The sequence below is a fragment of the Salvia hispanica genome, chromosome 3, assembly GCF_023119035.1.
Source record: "Salvia hispanica cultivar TCC Black 2014 chromosome 3, UniMelb_Shisp_WGS_1.0, whole genome shotgun sequence".
NCBI classification, from domain to species: Eukaryota; Viridiplantae; Streptophyta; class Magnoliopsida; order Lamiales; family Lamiaceae; genus Salvia; species Salvia hispanica.
This window is the reverse complement of record NC_062967.1, coordinates 36,806,118-36,824,006: the sequence shown is the minus strand read 5'-3', so window position 1 is coordinate 36,824,006 and position 17,889 is coordinate 36,806,118. Positions and strand designations below refer to the sequence as shown.

Sequence of the window (17,889 nt, the reverse complement as noted above, 5' to 3'; positions counted from 1 at the left end):
TGCGGAAGTTTCAGACGATCTTGATGGCTGCAAGACTCGATGCAGAGAAATTCACAGGCAAGAATGATTACAGCCTATGGAAAATGAAGATGAAGGCTGTTCTCATTCAACAAGGGCTGGCTGCGGTTTTGACTCCGGTAGAAAAGGGGAAGGCTCCAGTTCTTGATGAGAAGAGTCAGGCTAAATTTGACGAGATGCAATTGAAGGCTCACAGCGCAGTCATCTTATGCCTAGGAGATAATGTTTTGAGGGAAGTACAAGAAGCAAAAACTGCGGTGGAGATTCTTGAAAAGTTAGATGAAGTTTACTTGGCCAAGTCTCTGGCGAATAGGCTCTACATGAAGAAGAGGCTCTACTCCTATAGTTTTGTTGCAGAGAGATCTATCATTGAGCAACTAGAGGAGTTCAACAAGATCATCGATGATCTCGGATCAGTAGATGTCAAAATCTCTGATGAAGATAAGGCCATTTTGACTCTTAATGCCTTGCCCAGCTCCTATGATCAACTGAGTGATGCTATTATATATGGCAGAGATAAGCCGATTACCTATTCTGAAGTTTATGCAGCACTTATGGCAAAAGAGTTACAGAGAAGCACAACCAAGAGTTCTGATGTGCAGGCTGCAGAAGCTTTGAATGTCAAGAAATTCAAGAAGCCAAAGTTCAAGAAAAAGTTTGAAGAGTCCAAGGCTTCAAACTCTGATGCGCCTAAAGAAACAAGGTTATGTCACTGGTGTAAGAAACCAGGACACTTAAAGAAAGACTGCTTTGCCTGGAAGAGGAAGCAAGCCTCTGAGGGCAAAGGGCAGAATTCTTCAGATTGTGTAGAGGGGATTGATCCCCCTGCGCAGCTCATGAATGTGATGGATAGAAGGGTCAGTGAGTCTTGGATTATGGACTCAGGGTGCAGCTTCCACATGTGCCCCAATAAGAGTTGGTTCCATGATCTTTATGAAACTGATGGTACAGTGCTTCTTGGAAATAACAACATATGCAAGATCAGGGGAGTAGGGAAGGTGAAGCTGAGGTTAAAAGATGGTTCTATCAAAATCCTTACTGAAGTAAGGTTTATTCCTGAAGTTAAAAGGAATTTGATCTCTTTAGGCATGTTGGAGCAGAAAGGCTTCAGTGTTCTATTGACTAATGGGAAGATGCTGGTGAAGTCAGGAGATAAAGTGGTAATGGAGGCTGAGAGACAGAACATTCTCTATTATCTTACTGCAAAGGCTGTGGATGGAGAGAGTTATGCTATTCCTGCTAAAGATTTGAGGTTATGGCATACGAGGATGGGCCATCCAACTGAGGGCAGTATGAGAAAGTTGGTAAAGAAAGGGCTGATACCTGGAGATACCAGTAGCAAACTTGATTCATGCGAGGAGTGCATTCTTGCAAAGGCAAAGAAGGCTCCGTACCCTACAGGTATACACTCATCCACAACACCATTAGATTACATTCATAATGACTTATGGGGACCTCTGTTGGTGGTGGGAGGTACTACTTGTCCATTATTGATGACTATAGTAGGAAGTTGTGGGTGTATATTCTAAAAGAAAAATCTGAAACCTTCTCTAAGTTCAAACTGTGGTGCAAAGAAGTGGAGTTAGAGAAAGGTAGAAGTGTGAAGTGCCTTAGGACAGATAACGGGCTTGAGTACTTGTCTAAGGAGTTTGATCTGTTTTGTAAAGAGAAGGGCATGAAGCGCCATAGGACAGCTCCCTGCAACCCCCAACAAAATGGGGTTGCAGAGAGAATGAACAGAACTATACTCGAAAGGGTGAGGTGCTTGCTTCTTAGTGCTGGGTTGAGTAGCAAATTCTGGGGTGAGGCTGTGTATACTGCAGCCTATTTGATCAATAAATGTCCTGCTACTGCCCTAAAATCAGAAACTCCAGATTATATGTGGTATGGTGTTCATGGTGACTATTCTACATATAAGGTGTTTGGGTGTGCAGCCTATGCTCATACCAGACAAAGTAAGCTTGAAGCCAGAGCTATAAAGTGCATTATGCTTGGTTATCAGAAGGGAGTAAAGGGTTATAGGCTCTGGTGCATTGAGCCTGGGAAGCAAAAGGTGATCATTAGTAGGGATGTGAAGTTTATAGAAACTCAGTTTCCTTTCCTAAATCAAAGTAAGACTTCTAATGAGGCAGGTAGTGAATTGTTCAAGGTGGAGCCAGGTTCAATAAGCCAAGAGCTTGGTGGAGCCAGTGTGCCAGATAGTGATTCAGAACCAGATACAGGTGGTTCTTCCAGTCAAGGTGGAGGAGATATGGAGACTGAGGAAGATTTGAGTAACTACCAGCTTGCTAGAGATAGAGTGAGGAGACAAAATGTGAAGGCTCCTGCTAGGTATTCTGAAGCTGATGTTGTGTATTATGCTCTGTGTGCTGCAGAGAATATAGAGCTCTCTGATCCTCTCACCTACAAGGAAGCAATGGAAAGCAAAGACAAAGGAAGGTGGATAGAGGCCATGAATGAAGAAATTGAGTCATTACTGAAAAACAAAACTTGGATATTGGTTGACAAGTCTCAGCTGAAGTTTGATGGAAAGGAAAGGAAGTTAGTGAGCTGTAAGTGGGTGTTTAAGAAGAAAGTTGAGACCACTGATAGGGACAGAATAAAGTTCAAGGCTCGTTTGGTGGCTCGAGGATTTACACAGGAGGAAGGTGTTGATTTCAATGAGGTGTTTGCCCCAGTTGTGAAGCACACTTCAATAAGAATATTACTTGCTGTTGTGAATCAGTTGAATTGGGAATTGCAGCAACTTGATGTTAAAACTGCCTTTCTCAATGGAGATCTTGAAGAAACCATTTTCATGAATCAACCAGAAGGCTATGCTAAGGTTGGAGAAGAGAATAAAGTCTTCTTGTTGAAGAGAAGTCTTTATGGACTAAAGCAAAGTCCTAGGCAATGGAATTGGAAGTTTGATGAGCAGATGGTGAGACTTGGTTTCATAAGGTCCAAATTTGATGAATGCATTTACATAAAGAAAAGAGGAAGTACTCCAGTTGCCTATCTTTTGCTTTATGTTGATGATATGCTCCTTGCTGGCCCATCTATGACTGAGATACAGAGGATAAAAGCGGATCTGCAGTCCAGTTTTGAGATGAAGGATTTAGGTGAAGCAAGGAAGATTTTGGGTATGAGTATCCAGAGAGACAGAAGTGATAGAAGGCTGTGGCTATTTCAGTCAGACTATATTGAAAAAGTTCTCAAGAAATTCAACATGGAGAATGCTAAAGCAGCCACAACTCCTCTCTCACAGAGTTTCAAACTTTCTAAGGAACAAGCTCCTAAAACTGAGCAGGAAGCACTTGAGATGGAGTCAATTCCTTATGCTAGTGTTGTTGGGAGTATCATGTATACCATGATTTGCACAAGGCCTGATCTTGCTCATTCCATTTCTGTTACTAGCAGATATATGTCAGATCCTGAGAAAGAACATTGGAATGCTCTCAGATGGATTTTGAGGTACTTAAATAGTACTAGTAGCTGGGGTGTGCTGTTTAAAGGTTGTGATAAGGAGAATAAGGAAGTTGTGGTGGGATATTGTGATGCTGATTATGCTACAAACCTTGACAACAGAAAGTCTCAAACCGGTTACTTGTTTACCATGTTTGGAACTGTTGTCAGTTGGAAGTCTGGGTTGCAAAGTGTTGTTGCTTTGTCAACAACTGAAGCAGAATATATGGCTCTCACAGCAGCTGTGCAAGAGAGTTTTTGGATACAAGGAGTCATCTCAGACTTTGGTTTTGATCAAGAGACTATGGTAGTTCATTGTGACAGTAGCTCAGCTATGTGCTTGGCTCGACACCAATATTTTCATGAGAGGAGCAAACACATAGATGTTAGGCTACATTTTATTAGAGATGAGGTTGAGAAGGGAAGGGCGAAGGTGGTAAAGATTGACACCTCGCACAATCCGGCAGACATGTTAACTAAGTCTCTGGGAAGAGATAAGTTTGATCATTGCAAGAAGTTAATCAACATTTGCTGCAGAGATTGAGCTGTGAACTCAGGTGGAGATTTGTGAGAATGAGCTCACACTCAGCTCTAAGTTTGAGGAGTCTAGAAATTGTAGAAGCACAAGCTTCAAAAGAGCCGTTGGCTCAAGGAGAATAGTTAGTTACAAAAGAGCCGTTGGAAGCTCTTGTTTGTTGTTTTCTAGCTCTGATTTGTTAAGAGCAGTTACTGCATATATGTACTTCATATATTGTAGTTTACTTGTAATTCTTCGATAGTTCAATTCAATAAGAGAGTTTACCCTTTCTCCAAGAATCCCCAATTTACTTCTTGTTCTTTATCTTCACATATTAGCCTCTGAAATTAGGTTTTCATCTTTGAGAGAGTGAGCTGAGTTGAGAGGTAACACATATTCACCTTAACTTCATATTCGCAATCACCAATTTCTATCTCTCTCTTGGAAATGGAATGACGCTATTCATATGGATATGGATATCTATCTAGCAGTACAAATCTGATGCAAAATTACACCCTAATTCCTAGAGCAAATCCAACAAGGTGTGGTATGTAAAAGCTATTATCCACAACAAAATAAAGCAAAATAGAGGTCTACAAAATTAATGATTAATTTAAGCAATCAAATCATCAGCCAAGATCAAAACTTATTCCTTGATCAAAATAGAGGTCTACAAAATTAACGATTAATTTAAGCAATATATAATTCCTTGGAACAGAAGTCTTTATCAACAGAAAAATGTCCTCTTTATTCAATACTGTAAATAATCGTAGAAAATTATATAAAAATATGGATTTATATTTTTTGATGATATTCCACAATTAAGATAATTGGTTAAATCCTGTGAAATCATTTTGTAGAGGTTCACTGATATCCTCTTTTTATGAAGAAAATTAACTGCTATTGTTGAATAATCCACATAATTCTGGTAAACTTAAATTGTTCCCAATTTATTGCTTCGTATTCTTGGTTCCAACATCAAGGAAATGACAAACTCATTTGATGAAAACTTGGGAGTACACTATTTTTCTAAAATTTGTTGGTACCAAATTAAAAATTCTAATATTTCACTAAATTGTGTTAGCCTATGCACCTTCAGTCCGAACCATTAACATACAAAGGTCATGAGCTGTGCTCAAGAGCTTGAATCTAGTGACCATGAGAATGCAGTAGCATCAAGTACAGACGCAAGCATCCAAGGTATGAAGAGCTGGAAAGATGTATTGCTTGGACCACCAAAGAAACCAGATCAGAGAAGATAGAGCCAACACATTAATGTGGTCCATGGCAGTTAGTATATAGTGTGTTGTCAATATTCTAGATGATTCTGCTGCTAGTATATAAGCACACACAGTTGGAAACGTTTGCTCAACTCAATCAATATACATTTCACATTTCCAGAAATATGTCTCATGTTCTTTTTCTTGTTTCTGCTGCATTTCCATTAAATTGTAGTATGAAAATGATTAGCATGTAATATGTTAGCATGTAATATGTTTGAAGTTAATTCATATTTATAAGTTTTAATGTAAAATGTCGAAAAAAATCAATTTTGTATATAAATTTATGTACATTTATCACTACCTCATAAGAATTTGAATTTTCAATGCACGTTCTCTATGAAGAATTGCATAAATTGGTCTATTTCCGATAACATAATATTATGTCGTCGCCCAACCCTTACTACTTTACTCCAAACTCATTGAAAATCAACTCTTTGTAAAATGAAATGTGGAGCAGTAAAATATACAGTTTCGCTTCAATCTTTTCTATTTTTCCTATTTATTCCACTAGTAAACTTACCCGTGGACATTCTCCCACGAAGACAAATATATCTGCTACTAATTTTCGTTGGTAAACCGCAAGCAAATATATCTGCTACTAATTTTTGCGAGTTTATCGAGAAAATAGACATGAAATACAACCTCCATAGTTTCTCTCTTTTCATATTCTCTCTCCTCGCCTTCTCATCCAAAATCTGCCGCGGCGCAGACTACCAATACGAAGCCTGCTTGCCAACAAATTGTGGCGGCAGCGGTCCCAACATAAGCTTCCCATTCTTCCTCACATCTCAACAATCCTACTGCGGCTACCCAGGCTTCTCGATCAAATGCAGAAATGGATTTCCACTGCTTCAGCTGTCAGAAAACGAGTATGTAATCGACGACATTTTCTACCACAACCGATCTCTACACGTGTTTAACGCCGCAGCGCTGTCATTATCATCGTCGTCGTCGTCAAACTGCTCTCAGGGATTAATCAGAATCAGAAACACGACGCTCCCTGCCGGCAGATTCAATTACGTCGGGGGCGAAAATCTCCTTCTGTTTTCGAGATGCAGAAACGCGACGGGCGATCTGCTGAGGTACGAGGTTGGTTGTAATAGCAGTTCTAGAGAGGGAGTTGCTTTGGCTATGTATGGCGGCAATGGGAATGTGGGGAGAGCGTTGCGCACGTGCGAGGAGAGTGTTGTGGCACGTGCGGAGTTGAGTGGGGATGATGAAGTGGTGGATGTTGCGGCGGTTTTTGAGGAGGGGATTTGTGATGAATTGGACGGCGAGTGACTGTAGCGATAGCCGAGAGAGCGGTGGCCGCTGCGGTTTTAACGAGACTTCTTTCTTTTTTAGGTGCTTCTGTCCTGATCGGCCGCATTCTAGGCGCTGCAAACCAAGTAAGGATTTTGTTTTCATATCTTTTCTTTTTAAGTACTATCTCAGTTCATTATAGTTGAGTCATTTCTATATATAATAACTTTTTTATCTTTCTTACTTTATTCACTTTTTACTTTATTCTGTCCACCTTAGTTCAGTTTATGTTGTTCTGTGTGTATGTGCACACGCAGTGTGTAGTATGCAGTGCGTGTGTGTAGTGTATGTGTGTGTTATGTGTATGCAGTGTGTGTATCGTAAGGTACAAATTTGCAACGTAATTTTAGTTGTAGAATTGAAAGGAATTGGAATTCAATTTCGAATCTTATCATTTTTGTGATTTGGTAGTACTAATGTTATTATGTAGTGGCATTTTATGAACAATATATGATGATTAGGAGACTCTTGGAGCTCTTGATTAAGTCTGTCCACTTCAAAAATTGATTTACTTATTGAAGAATGCATATGGATATGGTACTAATGTTGAATTTGTTTGCAGGAAATACGAGACTTAGAAAGATCCATTTCATAGGTAAGTCAGTAAGATATTCTCATTAAGATTCAATATCTAAACAACCTGCTTTACTTCGACAGGTTGTATTACCGGAGCCGCTCTTGCATCCTCCTTGGTAACTGTATTCGTTTGCATTCGTAGGAAGCAGTGAGAAGCACGCGAAGGCAAAACAAGATCACGAAAGGGAAATCGAACTTTTTATGAGGAGCAATGGGAATCTTGCACCCGAGGTACAAATACTCCACCATCAAGAAACTTGTTAATTATGGAGCCTAAAATATCTCCTACCATATTTAGGATTTGATTCCTAAAAATATATTTCCTTGTGAGAGATTTATTCCATAAAAGATATTTCCTAATGGAATATGTTTCCTAGTTTTACTAGAATTAGGGCTCTCTATTGTGCTTATAAATAGAGGTGCTCCCTCATTGTAAAATCATCCTGAAATTATATAGTAAAATCCTTGGCTTGGCATCGCCGCCAGACGTAGATACACTTTGTATCGAACTGGGTAAACAATTCGTTGTGTTCATTCTCCTTTATATTCGTGATTGCCTGTGTTTATTTCCCAACAACTGGTATCTAGAGCCTAGGGTTTAAGAGGCAGAAATCACGATGGGGATCGACGGGAAGATTGCTGTAGAGAAGTTTGACGGATCTGATTTCGGATTTTGGAAGATGCAGATTGAGGATTACCTGTACGGTAAAGATCTGTGGAAACCTTTAAAAGCCAAACCCGAAAAGATGGAACCGGGGGAGTGGGAGCTGCTGAACAGAAAAGCGATGAGCGCGATTAGGCTATCGTTGTCCAAGGAGGTGGTTTATCACACGACTGCAGCAAAGTCGACGAAGGAGATGGTGAACAGAAACCATCAACAGCAAACAAGGTACATCTGATTAGACGATTGTTTAATTTTAGAATGTAAGAGGGAAAGGAGGTGCAACAACATTTCAACGAGTTCAACATGATTACTTCGCAACTGAACTCCGTTGGTATTAAATTCGCTGATGAAATTCATGCCCTTATTTTGCTATCGTCCCTGCCTGAGAGTTGGGCTGGCACAGTGACAGCAGTTACTGCTGCAGAGACAAACCTGACAGTTGACAGAGTAAGAGATCTGATGATTGATGAGGAAGTTCGCCGGAAAGAATCAGGATCTTCTACTTCTGGTTCAGTATTGAGTACAGAACAGAGAGGCAGATCGAAGGGAAGACAAAATCGTGGAAGATCAAGATCCAGAGGAATGAGCCAATCCAAGAAGGATTTGGATAGAGTTAAATGCTGGAATTGTGATGAGTTTGGGCACTTTAGAAATCAATGTGAGGCCCCGGAGAAATATAAGAATAAGGATAAAAAAAAGAAGAATACAGCAAACGCTACCATGTCAGATGACGATGGCGAGGCGTTGGTCCTAAGTGTGAGTAGTACGATGGAATCGTGGGTATTGGATTCTGGAGCGTCGTTCCATTCATGCAGCAATGTGGAGGTAATGGAAAACTATGTTTCTGGCGATTTAGGAAAAGTATATCTGGCTGATGACGAGCCCTTAGATATCGTGGGAAAGGGAAACGTGAAGGTAGTGACATCCAATGGATCCGTAATAAAACTGAATGGAGTCAGACACATTCCTGGATTACAGAGAAACTTGATTTCGATTGGGCAGCTTGATGCAGAAGGGTACACGGTAACATTTGGCTGCAGCAATTGGAAGATTACCAAGGGAGCTATGATAGTAGCTCGAGGTAAGAAGGAGGGTACGTTGTATACCACAACTAACTCCAAAGATTGCATTGATCTTGCAAGTGAAGCAAATAATGCAGATTTGTGGCATTGTCGTCTTGACCACATGAGCGAAAAAGGGATGAAGATAATGTGCTCAAAAGGTTTACTGTCGGGCCTGAAAACTGTTGAAGTTGGCCTATGCGAGGATTGCGTGTTTGGGAAACCGAAAAGGATGAGTTTCTCAAGAGGAGGCAGAAAATTGAAGACGCAGAAGTTGGAGTTGGTCCATAGCGATCTATGGGGACCAGCACCTGTGAAGTCCCTAGGAGGCTCTGAATATTATATGACATTCATCGACGACTCCACTCGAAAGGTATGGGTTTATTTTTTGAAGAGTAAATCCGATGCGTTTGATGCTTTAGGAAGTGGAAAGCCCTTGTTGCAAGTGAAACTGGGCTTAAGGTGAAGTGTCTAAGATCAGATAATGGAGGAGAATATGAACTTGCAAAGTTCAAGGAGTTTTGCGCAGAGAATGGAATTCGCATGGAGAAGACTGTGAAAGGAACTCCACAGCAGAATGGAATCGCAAAGCGCATGAACAGAACATTAAATGAGCGAGCAAGATGCATGAGGTTGAAAAGTGGATTGCCAAAGAATTTTTGGGCAGATGCAGTCAACACAGCTGCATTCCTAATCAATAGAGGTCCATCAGTTCCGTTGGAGTTTCGGATACCCGAGGAGGTTTGGACAGGAAAAGAGGTGAATCTATCTTACCTATGTATCTTTGGTTGTGTTGCTTATGCTCATGTTAGTTCTGTTGAGAGAAGTAAGTTGGATGCCAAATCTATTAAGTGTACGTTCATTAGTTATGGAGGCGATGAGTTTGGTTATAGACTCTGGGATGAGCAGAACCGTAAGGTTATTCGCAGTAGAGATGTTGTTTTCAATGAACAGGTATTATACAAGGATAGATTGGAGGCGTCGAGTTCCAGCAGTTCTGAGCCCCAAGTAGTCGAGTTAGGCATCTCAAACTTGAGTGGGAGCAAGGAGAGTCAGAATGCTGAAGAGGTGCTTGAAGAAGAACCAAGCACTCCACCACCGATTATTCCGCTGCCTAAACAGACTAGAGAGCGAAGTGCACCTGATAGGTACTCAACCTCTAATTTCTATTTGTTACTTGCTGATGGTGGTGAACCTGAGTGTTATGCAGAGGTAGGAGAAGGCCCTGATAAATGAAGGTGGAAAATTGCCATGGATTACGAGTTTGCCTCTCTTTACCTGAATGGCACATGGGAGCTTATGAAACTTCCAAAAGGAAAAAAGGCATTGCTTTGCAAGTGGGTCTATCGAATCAAAGGTGAAGCTGATGGTAGCAAGCGCTACAAGGCTAGGCTGGTTGTCAAGGGATTTGAGCAACGATACGGTATTGATTATACAGATGTCTTCACTCTTGTTGTGAAACTGACTACTATTCGTTTAGTGTTTAGTATGATAGTTGCAGAAAATCTATTGTTACATCAGATGGATGTAAAGACGGCATTCCTTCATGGTGATTTGGAGGATGAGTTGTACATGACACAGTCGGAGGGATTCGTAGTAAAAGAAAAGGAAAATCTTGTGTGCAAGTTGAAGAATAGCTTGTATGGTTTAAAGCAAGCTCCAAAGCAGTGGTACAAGAAGTTTGATGGATTCATGATGGAGATTGGCTATAAAAGATGCTACGCTGACCATTGTTGTTACTACAAGAGGTTTGACAAGAGTTATCTTATCCTGTTATTATATGTTGATGATATGTTGATCGCAGGAGGTAATCCAAAGGAGATGGATAAGTTGAAAAGACAATTGTATGAACGATTCTCCATGAAAGATCTTGGAGAGGTTGATCAAATTTTGGGCATGAGAATCGAGCGTGACAAGGCGGCAGGAAAATTGTATCTTTCGCAAGCTGCTTACATTGGTAAGGTTTTGGAAAGATTCAACATGGACAATTCAAAGGCTTGAAGTATGTCTTTGGGCAGTCACTTCAAGCTGTCGAAGAAGGAGTCGCCGAGTGCAAAGGAAGAACGTGCTGAAATGAAGAAAGTTCCTTATGCTTCAGCAATTGGCAGGATTATGTATGCAATGGTGTGTACGAGGCCTGATATTGCACAAGCAGTGGGAGTAGTGAGTCGGTTCATGGGTGATCCGGGCAAGCAACATTGGGAAGCAGTTAAATGGATCCTTCGATACTTGAGAGGTACTACAGAAAGAGTCTTATGTTTCAATGGCAAGAATGTCGAGCTGTCAGGTTATGTGGATGCAGATTTGGCGTCCAATGGTCTTGATGGGAGAAGAAGCATAACCGGGTATGTATTTACTTATGGTGGTACTGCTATTTCATGGACTTCTAAGTTGCAGAAGATCGTTGATTTGTCTACTACGGAGGCTGAATATGTAGCTGCGACGGAGGCAAGCAAGGAGATGGTGTGGTTGTAGAGTTTCTTAGATGAACTTGGGAAGGAGAAAAAGAGTAGCAGACCCTACAGTGATAGTAGTGATAGTCAGAGTGCTATTTTCTTGGCAAAAAATCCAACGTTTCATTGTAGGACAAAGCATGTGGAGTTGAAGTATCATTACATTCGACACTCCAGCAACATGTTTACTAAGGTGGTGACCTTAGAGAAATTGAAGTTATGCATAGCTTCAATTGGCCTTGGAACTTGATGAGAAGGTTAGGCGATGCTACGCGGATGCAAGGATGAGATCACGAGGATATTGTGGCGTCAATGCTAGTCAACTGTAGTGTAGTGTGGAAGATGGAAGGCCTAGAGTGAAGGATGGTGCCAATGGCTTAATATAATCCACACATCAATCAGCATTGATACAACTTTCTCAAGTAAAAATCCAACACAAAACACAATGGCTCTTGGCAACAAGCATGTAATGTTGTTGCTAGGCCATCTTCTTCTGCTACTTCTCAGAGCTAATTCAAAATGCCCCAAATCCTACCCATGTGGAAACTTTTCTCTAGAATTTCCCTTCACCACTAGTGATGATCCTGATTGCGGATTGTTCTTAGTTGATGGCTGTGATTCTACAGAGAGACCTCCAACATTACGCATGCAATCTAACTCGTTATCACTTCAAATTCTAGTAAAGACACCCACAAATGCATTCCTAATTCGCAACAGAGCGATTCAGGAATCATTGAAATCATCCACATGTCTTAGTTTCTTCAATGAGTCTCTGCCCGAGTCTCCTTTTGTTTCGTTTACAATCTCCCCAAACATCACCTTCTTCACATGCTACAATCAAACTCCCGTTGTGAAATTCCATGATTATTTCCAAAGCTATCGCAGCTTACCCTGTAAAGCCTCCACAGTCTACTATAAAAGCCCCCCGACTCATCAGGATCATGCTCTGCCTATTCCTCAAGATTGTTCGTTAGTTCTACTACCTATCAAGTCCAGCAACTTCTCAGCTGATCTATTACATCTCCTGACTGCTGATTACACTCTAAAGTGGAATGTTTCTCAAGATTGTAATGAATGCCACCATGAAGGAGGGCAGTGTTTTAGTGACAACCAGAGGCAGTTCTACTGCAGCAAAATAGGTACTCTTTCTTTCTTCCTTTCTTTTTTGTTGCTAATTGTAGTAGGCTCGAACTGCGATGGCTTAGGAATTAATTAACCACTACTATTTGGCCAGCACACACAACTGTTGCTTACATTGTGATTTGGTAGTACTAATGTTATGATCTACTTGCATTCTATCTAAAATATACATGTGGATTGGAAAAGTAAACACAAGTTGATTAAACAAACAACGAATTCCAGTTTACCTTAACGATGCTCATATACTTTTCATATCGTGATTTCGATTAAATCATGTTTTTGTCTGCATTTTTACATAGTAGTGTTGTAGGAGTAGTGAATGGTAAAATAATCTGTCAGAAACGGGCCCAGTGCGACCGACTCGTGGCAGGGGTAGCAGTCAGAATCAAAAACTAGGAAACTTAAGTAGAGTAGATCATCAAAACACAATTCTCTTGTAAACCTTCATTTTCTCTTACATGGATGCCACCATTCTCTTGCTCTTTTTCTTCCTCCCCTTCCATCTTCATCTCTTCAAATCTGCTGATTCAAAATGCCCATAATCCTTCAAGTGTGGAGATCACACTCTCAACTTCCCATTAACAAGAGCTGACAATCCCGACTGCGGATTGATCGCCGTTGATGGTTGTGATTCAGATCATCAAGTGATCCATTTAGGTGGTGGAAATCTTGGTTACACTCTTTTGGAGTACTATGATTCATCAAACAAATTCTTGATTCGTGATCCTCAGCTTGAAGCTCAATTGCTTGACAAAACCTGTTTTTCTTTTGATGAATCAATCCATGCTTCGATCTCCTTCGATTTCAGTCTCATGCAGTCCTAATCTCACCTTGTTCCCCTGCAACGTCGAACCTACTGATATGTCTAAATTCGATAATTACTTCGAAAACTATAGCAAGATAGAGTGTCTTTACACCGTGTACTATAAAATCCCATCGTCCGATGGTACTCCTTCCGAGCAAATTAATGCTCCAGAAGGATGTTGGTTAGTACAGCTGCCTTTGAGGTCTAGTCGAAACTCTGATGATTTGTTCAGTGTGATAACTGCTGATTTTACGCTAGAATGGGATGTTTCTGATGAATGGGTTAGTTGTTTCAATGGAGGAGGGCAGTGTTTCACTGCCAACAATAACACATTCTACTGCAAACGAGGTATCGTTTGTTCGTGACACGAAATTTTTGGCTCTAACCCGAATGAATAGACTGTTTGTGCTCTATACATTTCTAAAGCCATGCCTGGTTGTGTTGTTTGCATCAATTTTTTGGCATTGATCTAACTACCAGAAATAGTGATTTCTGGTTTAAATTCTTTTGCAGAAAATCAGTTGAGGAAGATATTATTAGCTACATGTAAGCTAACTCTCTCTACATTGATTAAAAGCATACAAATTCTGTGATTTGTGTAACTTGATTTGTCCTTGATTTATGATAATCAGTGATACCAGTGATACCCTCTCTTGCATCCTCTCTGATATTTGTATTGATTTATCGGAGGAAGCGTGAAAAGGCAAAGCAAGATCGTGATCGAGACATCGAACTCTTTCTAAAGGACAATGGGAATCTTGTACCAATGAGATACAAATACTCCAGCATCAAGAAAATGACCAATTCATTTAGTGAAAAATTAGGAAGAGGAGGATTTGGTAGTGTTTACAAAGGTCAATTTCCAAACGGTCGTCTAGTAGCTGTGAAAGTCTTGAATGAATCGAATGGAATCGGGGAAGATTTCATGAATGAGGTCGCCAGTATTAGAAGAACTAGGGGTGGATCGATACGATATATCGTATCGAAAACGTTATATCGTGGTTTGTATCGAAAATATCGATATGAAAGAATTTCATATCGTTATCGTATCGAAAGTTTCGATATATCGAATTTCGATATATCGAAATTTCGATATGGATAATATTCGAGTGTTATACTTTCTTTTATATGTCTCCACTCGAGTCTCCTTTCGTTTCATTTACATTCTCCCCTAACATTACCATCTTCACATGCTACAATCAAACTGCCCTACCGCAAATCCCAGATTATTTCCATAGCTATCGCAGGTCACGCTGTGAAACCGCTACTATCTACTACAAACCTCCCCCAGCTCATCAAGATCATGCTCTGCCTCTTCCTCCAGAGTGTGTACTCAGTCGACTACCTTACAAGTCCGGCAACATCTCAGCTAATCCATTACATCTCCTAACTGCTGATTTCACTCTAGAGTGGAGTGTTCATCAAGATTGTAACGAATGCCACCATGGAGGAGGACAGTGTTATAGTGACAACTGGGAGAAGTTTTACTGCAGCACAGAAGGTATTTTATTGCAATATAAATAAGACCCACTCTACTATCAGGCCAGCACAGGCTCATCATGCTTAAGTTGTCATTTGTTCCAATGTTTAAAATTAAGTCTTAACTTTCCAAGTCAACTGTTATGTGTATCTTTGTATCAACAACTTGATGAACTGGAAAAATAAACGCAGGTCCTTTAAACAAACCACATATGGGGGCAGTTCTAGGGAAGACTTTTTTAAAATGAGAACTTTGAGAACTGAAAATCATATCGGTATCTGTTCTCTTTCTTTAAATTGAGTCAGGAACTGATATGTCAACTTATATTTATGTATCTGCGAATTGGTATGTTCTTGTGTTATGACTTTAAGAAAAGTTCTAAAATGAACCATCTTCAACCACAAATTCCACTATATCTTATCAAGTCTCATATACTTTTCATGGTGTGGAAAGCATGAATCTCTAGTTTCTAAGTATTCGCTAGGTTGATCAGTATAGTAGAAAGTATCTGTTTTCAGTTTTCTTGTTGTTTAACCTCAAATTTGAAGGCTAATGATAAATTTGTTTGCAGGAAAGACGAGAGTTAGAAATATCGTTTTCATAGGTATGTCATTATTAATTCAAACTAATTATGATGATCGGTAATCTTTTTTTCGACGTACTCTCTTATGAAATTCATTAACAGTGTCTCCGTTTTATCTGAGATTCGTCTGAACAGATATTTAACTTCGACAGGTGGTATTACCATAGCTGCACTTACATCCTCTTTGGTAATTGTATTTGTTAGCATTTGGAGGAAGCGTGCAAAAGCAAAGCAAGATCGTGACAGAGGCATCAAACTCTTTCTAAAGGACAATGGGAATCTTGTACCAATGAGATACAAATACTCCAGCGTCAAGAAAATGACCAATTCATTTACTGAATATCTAGGAAGAGGAGGATTTGGCAGCGTATATAAAGGAGAATTTCCCGACGGTCGTCTTGTGGCAGTGAAAGTCTTGAATGAATCAAATGGAAACGGGGAAGATTTCATGAATGAGGTCGCCAGTATTAGCAGAACTTCCCACGTTAATATTGTGGCACTGTTGGGGTTTTGTTATGAAGGTTCGAGAAGAGCTCTCATTTACGACTTCATGCCTAATGGTTCTCTTGAAAAGTTCATTGGTAACAATGCTTCCTCGTCTCAAGAGTCTACGTTGGGATGGGATAAGTTGTTTGAGATCGCTCTTGGGATAGCTCGGGGGTTGGAGTACTTGCACCAAGGCTGTAGTACGAGGATTTTGCATTTGGACATCAAGCCTCAGAACATTCTTCTAGATAAGGAATTGGATCCTAAAATTTCCGATTTTGGCCTTGCTAAACTGTGTCCGAATAGATCGAGCATAGTCTCCATGTTAGTGGCAAGAGGGACAATAGGGTACATTGCCCCTGAAGTGTTTTCTAGAAGCTTTGGAGAAGTCTCTTACAAGTCTGATGTGTATAGTTATGGGATGCTGGTTTTGGAAATGGTTGGAGGAAGGACGGCCGTTGATCCAAGAGATGTAGATCGTACAAGTGAAATATACTTCCCAAACTATCTCTACAAGCAGATGGAGGTGAATAATGCAGAAAGGGATGTTGAAGATGGAAGCCTACCTGTTAAGAGAAACATGATCATTGTCGGGTTGTGGTGCATTCAGACAAACCCCAAAGACAGACCGTCGATGACGAGGGTGGTAGAGATGTTGGAAGGGAAACTTGGCTCATTGGAGGTTCCACCTAAGCCTTACCTATATTCACCCCCGAGAGCTCCACCATCCTATTCAACTTCTGAATCATTCTAAATTTGTTTGAATATTTGTGTTGGCATGTGAAGTGTTTAGTGTTACAATATTGCATTGCAAGTATCAGTGTTAAGAAAAATTCAAGGGAAAATCCATTGAGATAGTTTAGAAGTTTCATGAAGAGGCACATACACAAACGGCCATAAAGATACTCATTCCACTATCATGCTCGAAGCAGTAACTGACCAACGGTACAAGTCATAGCCTACAGTAATCGATACAATTCATCTGCCCCACTCTCCTTTTGTTTCATTAACATTCTTCCCAAACCTCACCTTCTTCACATGCTACAATCAAACTCCCCATGATTATTTCCCAAGCTATCGCAGCTTATCCTGTAAAGCCTCCGCCGTCTACTATAAAACCCCCTCAACTAATCAGGATCATGCTCTGCCTATTCCTCGAGATTGTTTGTCAGTTCGACTACCTATCAAGTCCAGCAACAGGTCAGCTGATCTATTACATCTTCTGTCTGCTGATTTCACTCTAGAGTGGAATGTTTCTCAAGATTGTAACAAATGCCACCACGAAGGAGGGCAGTGTTTAAATGACAACCAGCAGAAGTTTTACTGCAGCACAGAAGGTATTTTTTGTTGCAATGTTAGATTCAAAGACCATCTCTGCTATTACGCCAGCACATACACATCATGTTTATGCTTTCATTTGTTCTAATGTTTAAAATTAACTCTTTACATTCCAAGTCAATTGTTATTTGTATCTTTGTACCAATGACTTGATGAAATGGAAAAATAAACGTAGGTAGATTAAACAAACCACATATAGGGGGGCGGGACATGCTGTTCTAGTGAAAACTTTTTTTAAATGGAACTGAAAAATCATATATTTAGTAGGGATATTGGTCCTTAAAACCATGAACCTTAGTCATATTTTGGTATTTCTCACGAACTTTAAAATTGGTCTAAAATATTACTACCTCTTCTGGAAGTGTTACCACAGTAAAACCGAACTGATTGGATAGATCGCAACTATTGGACTGGTCCAGACGGTTCGACATATGGCGGTCTGTGAGTCATTCGTATTCTTCATAGCAATCGCAATTTAAATGACACATTTTTATTTTACAAAAACAATTTTAATATTTGTGTATGAGTTTGCTTAGTGATAAAATGGGACGTCTAAGATCAAAGGTCTCGGGTCTTCGATAACTAATTCCAAGTCAACTAGCGAGTTGTATATGAAAGAGGACTGAGATTATGGCCTATTTGAAGAGCATGATTTTTTTTTTTGAAGCAATTCAAATTATGGCTTCTACCAAAAATCTTCACTCACTCTATTTCCTAATCTACCATCTTCTTCTTCTTC

The 17,889-nt window shown here is 40.1% G+C and overlaps 2 protein-coding genes across 2 annotated transcripts; both read left to right on the top strand.

The window, feature by feature from the left end:
* Window positions 1–5,892: 5,892 nt before the first annotated feature.
* On the top strand, window positions 5,893–6,543 carry LOC125210034. Its single transcript, XM_048109611.1, has one exon. It carries the CDS (start codon window positions 5,893–5,895, stop codon window positions 6,541–6,543), a length of 651 nt encoding a protein of 216 aa, XP_047965568.1.
* Window positions 6,544–15,630: 9,087 nt separating this feature from the next.
* Window positions 15,631–16,566, top strand: LOC125209416 (LEAF RUST 10 DISEASE-RESISTANCE LOCUS RECEPTOR-LIKE PROTEIN KINASE-like 2.5). The gene has a single exon (XM_048109018.1). The coding sequence runs from the start codon at window positions 15,646–15,648 to the stop codon at window positions 16,564–16,566; it is 921 nt and encodes a 306-aa protein (XP_047964975.1). The 5' UTR covers window positions 15,631–15,645.
* The last annotated feature ends 1,323 nt before the right edge of the window (window positions 16,567–17,889 follow it).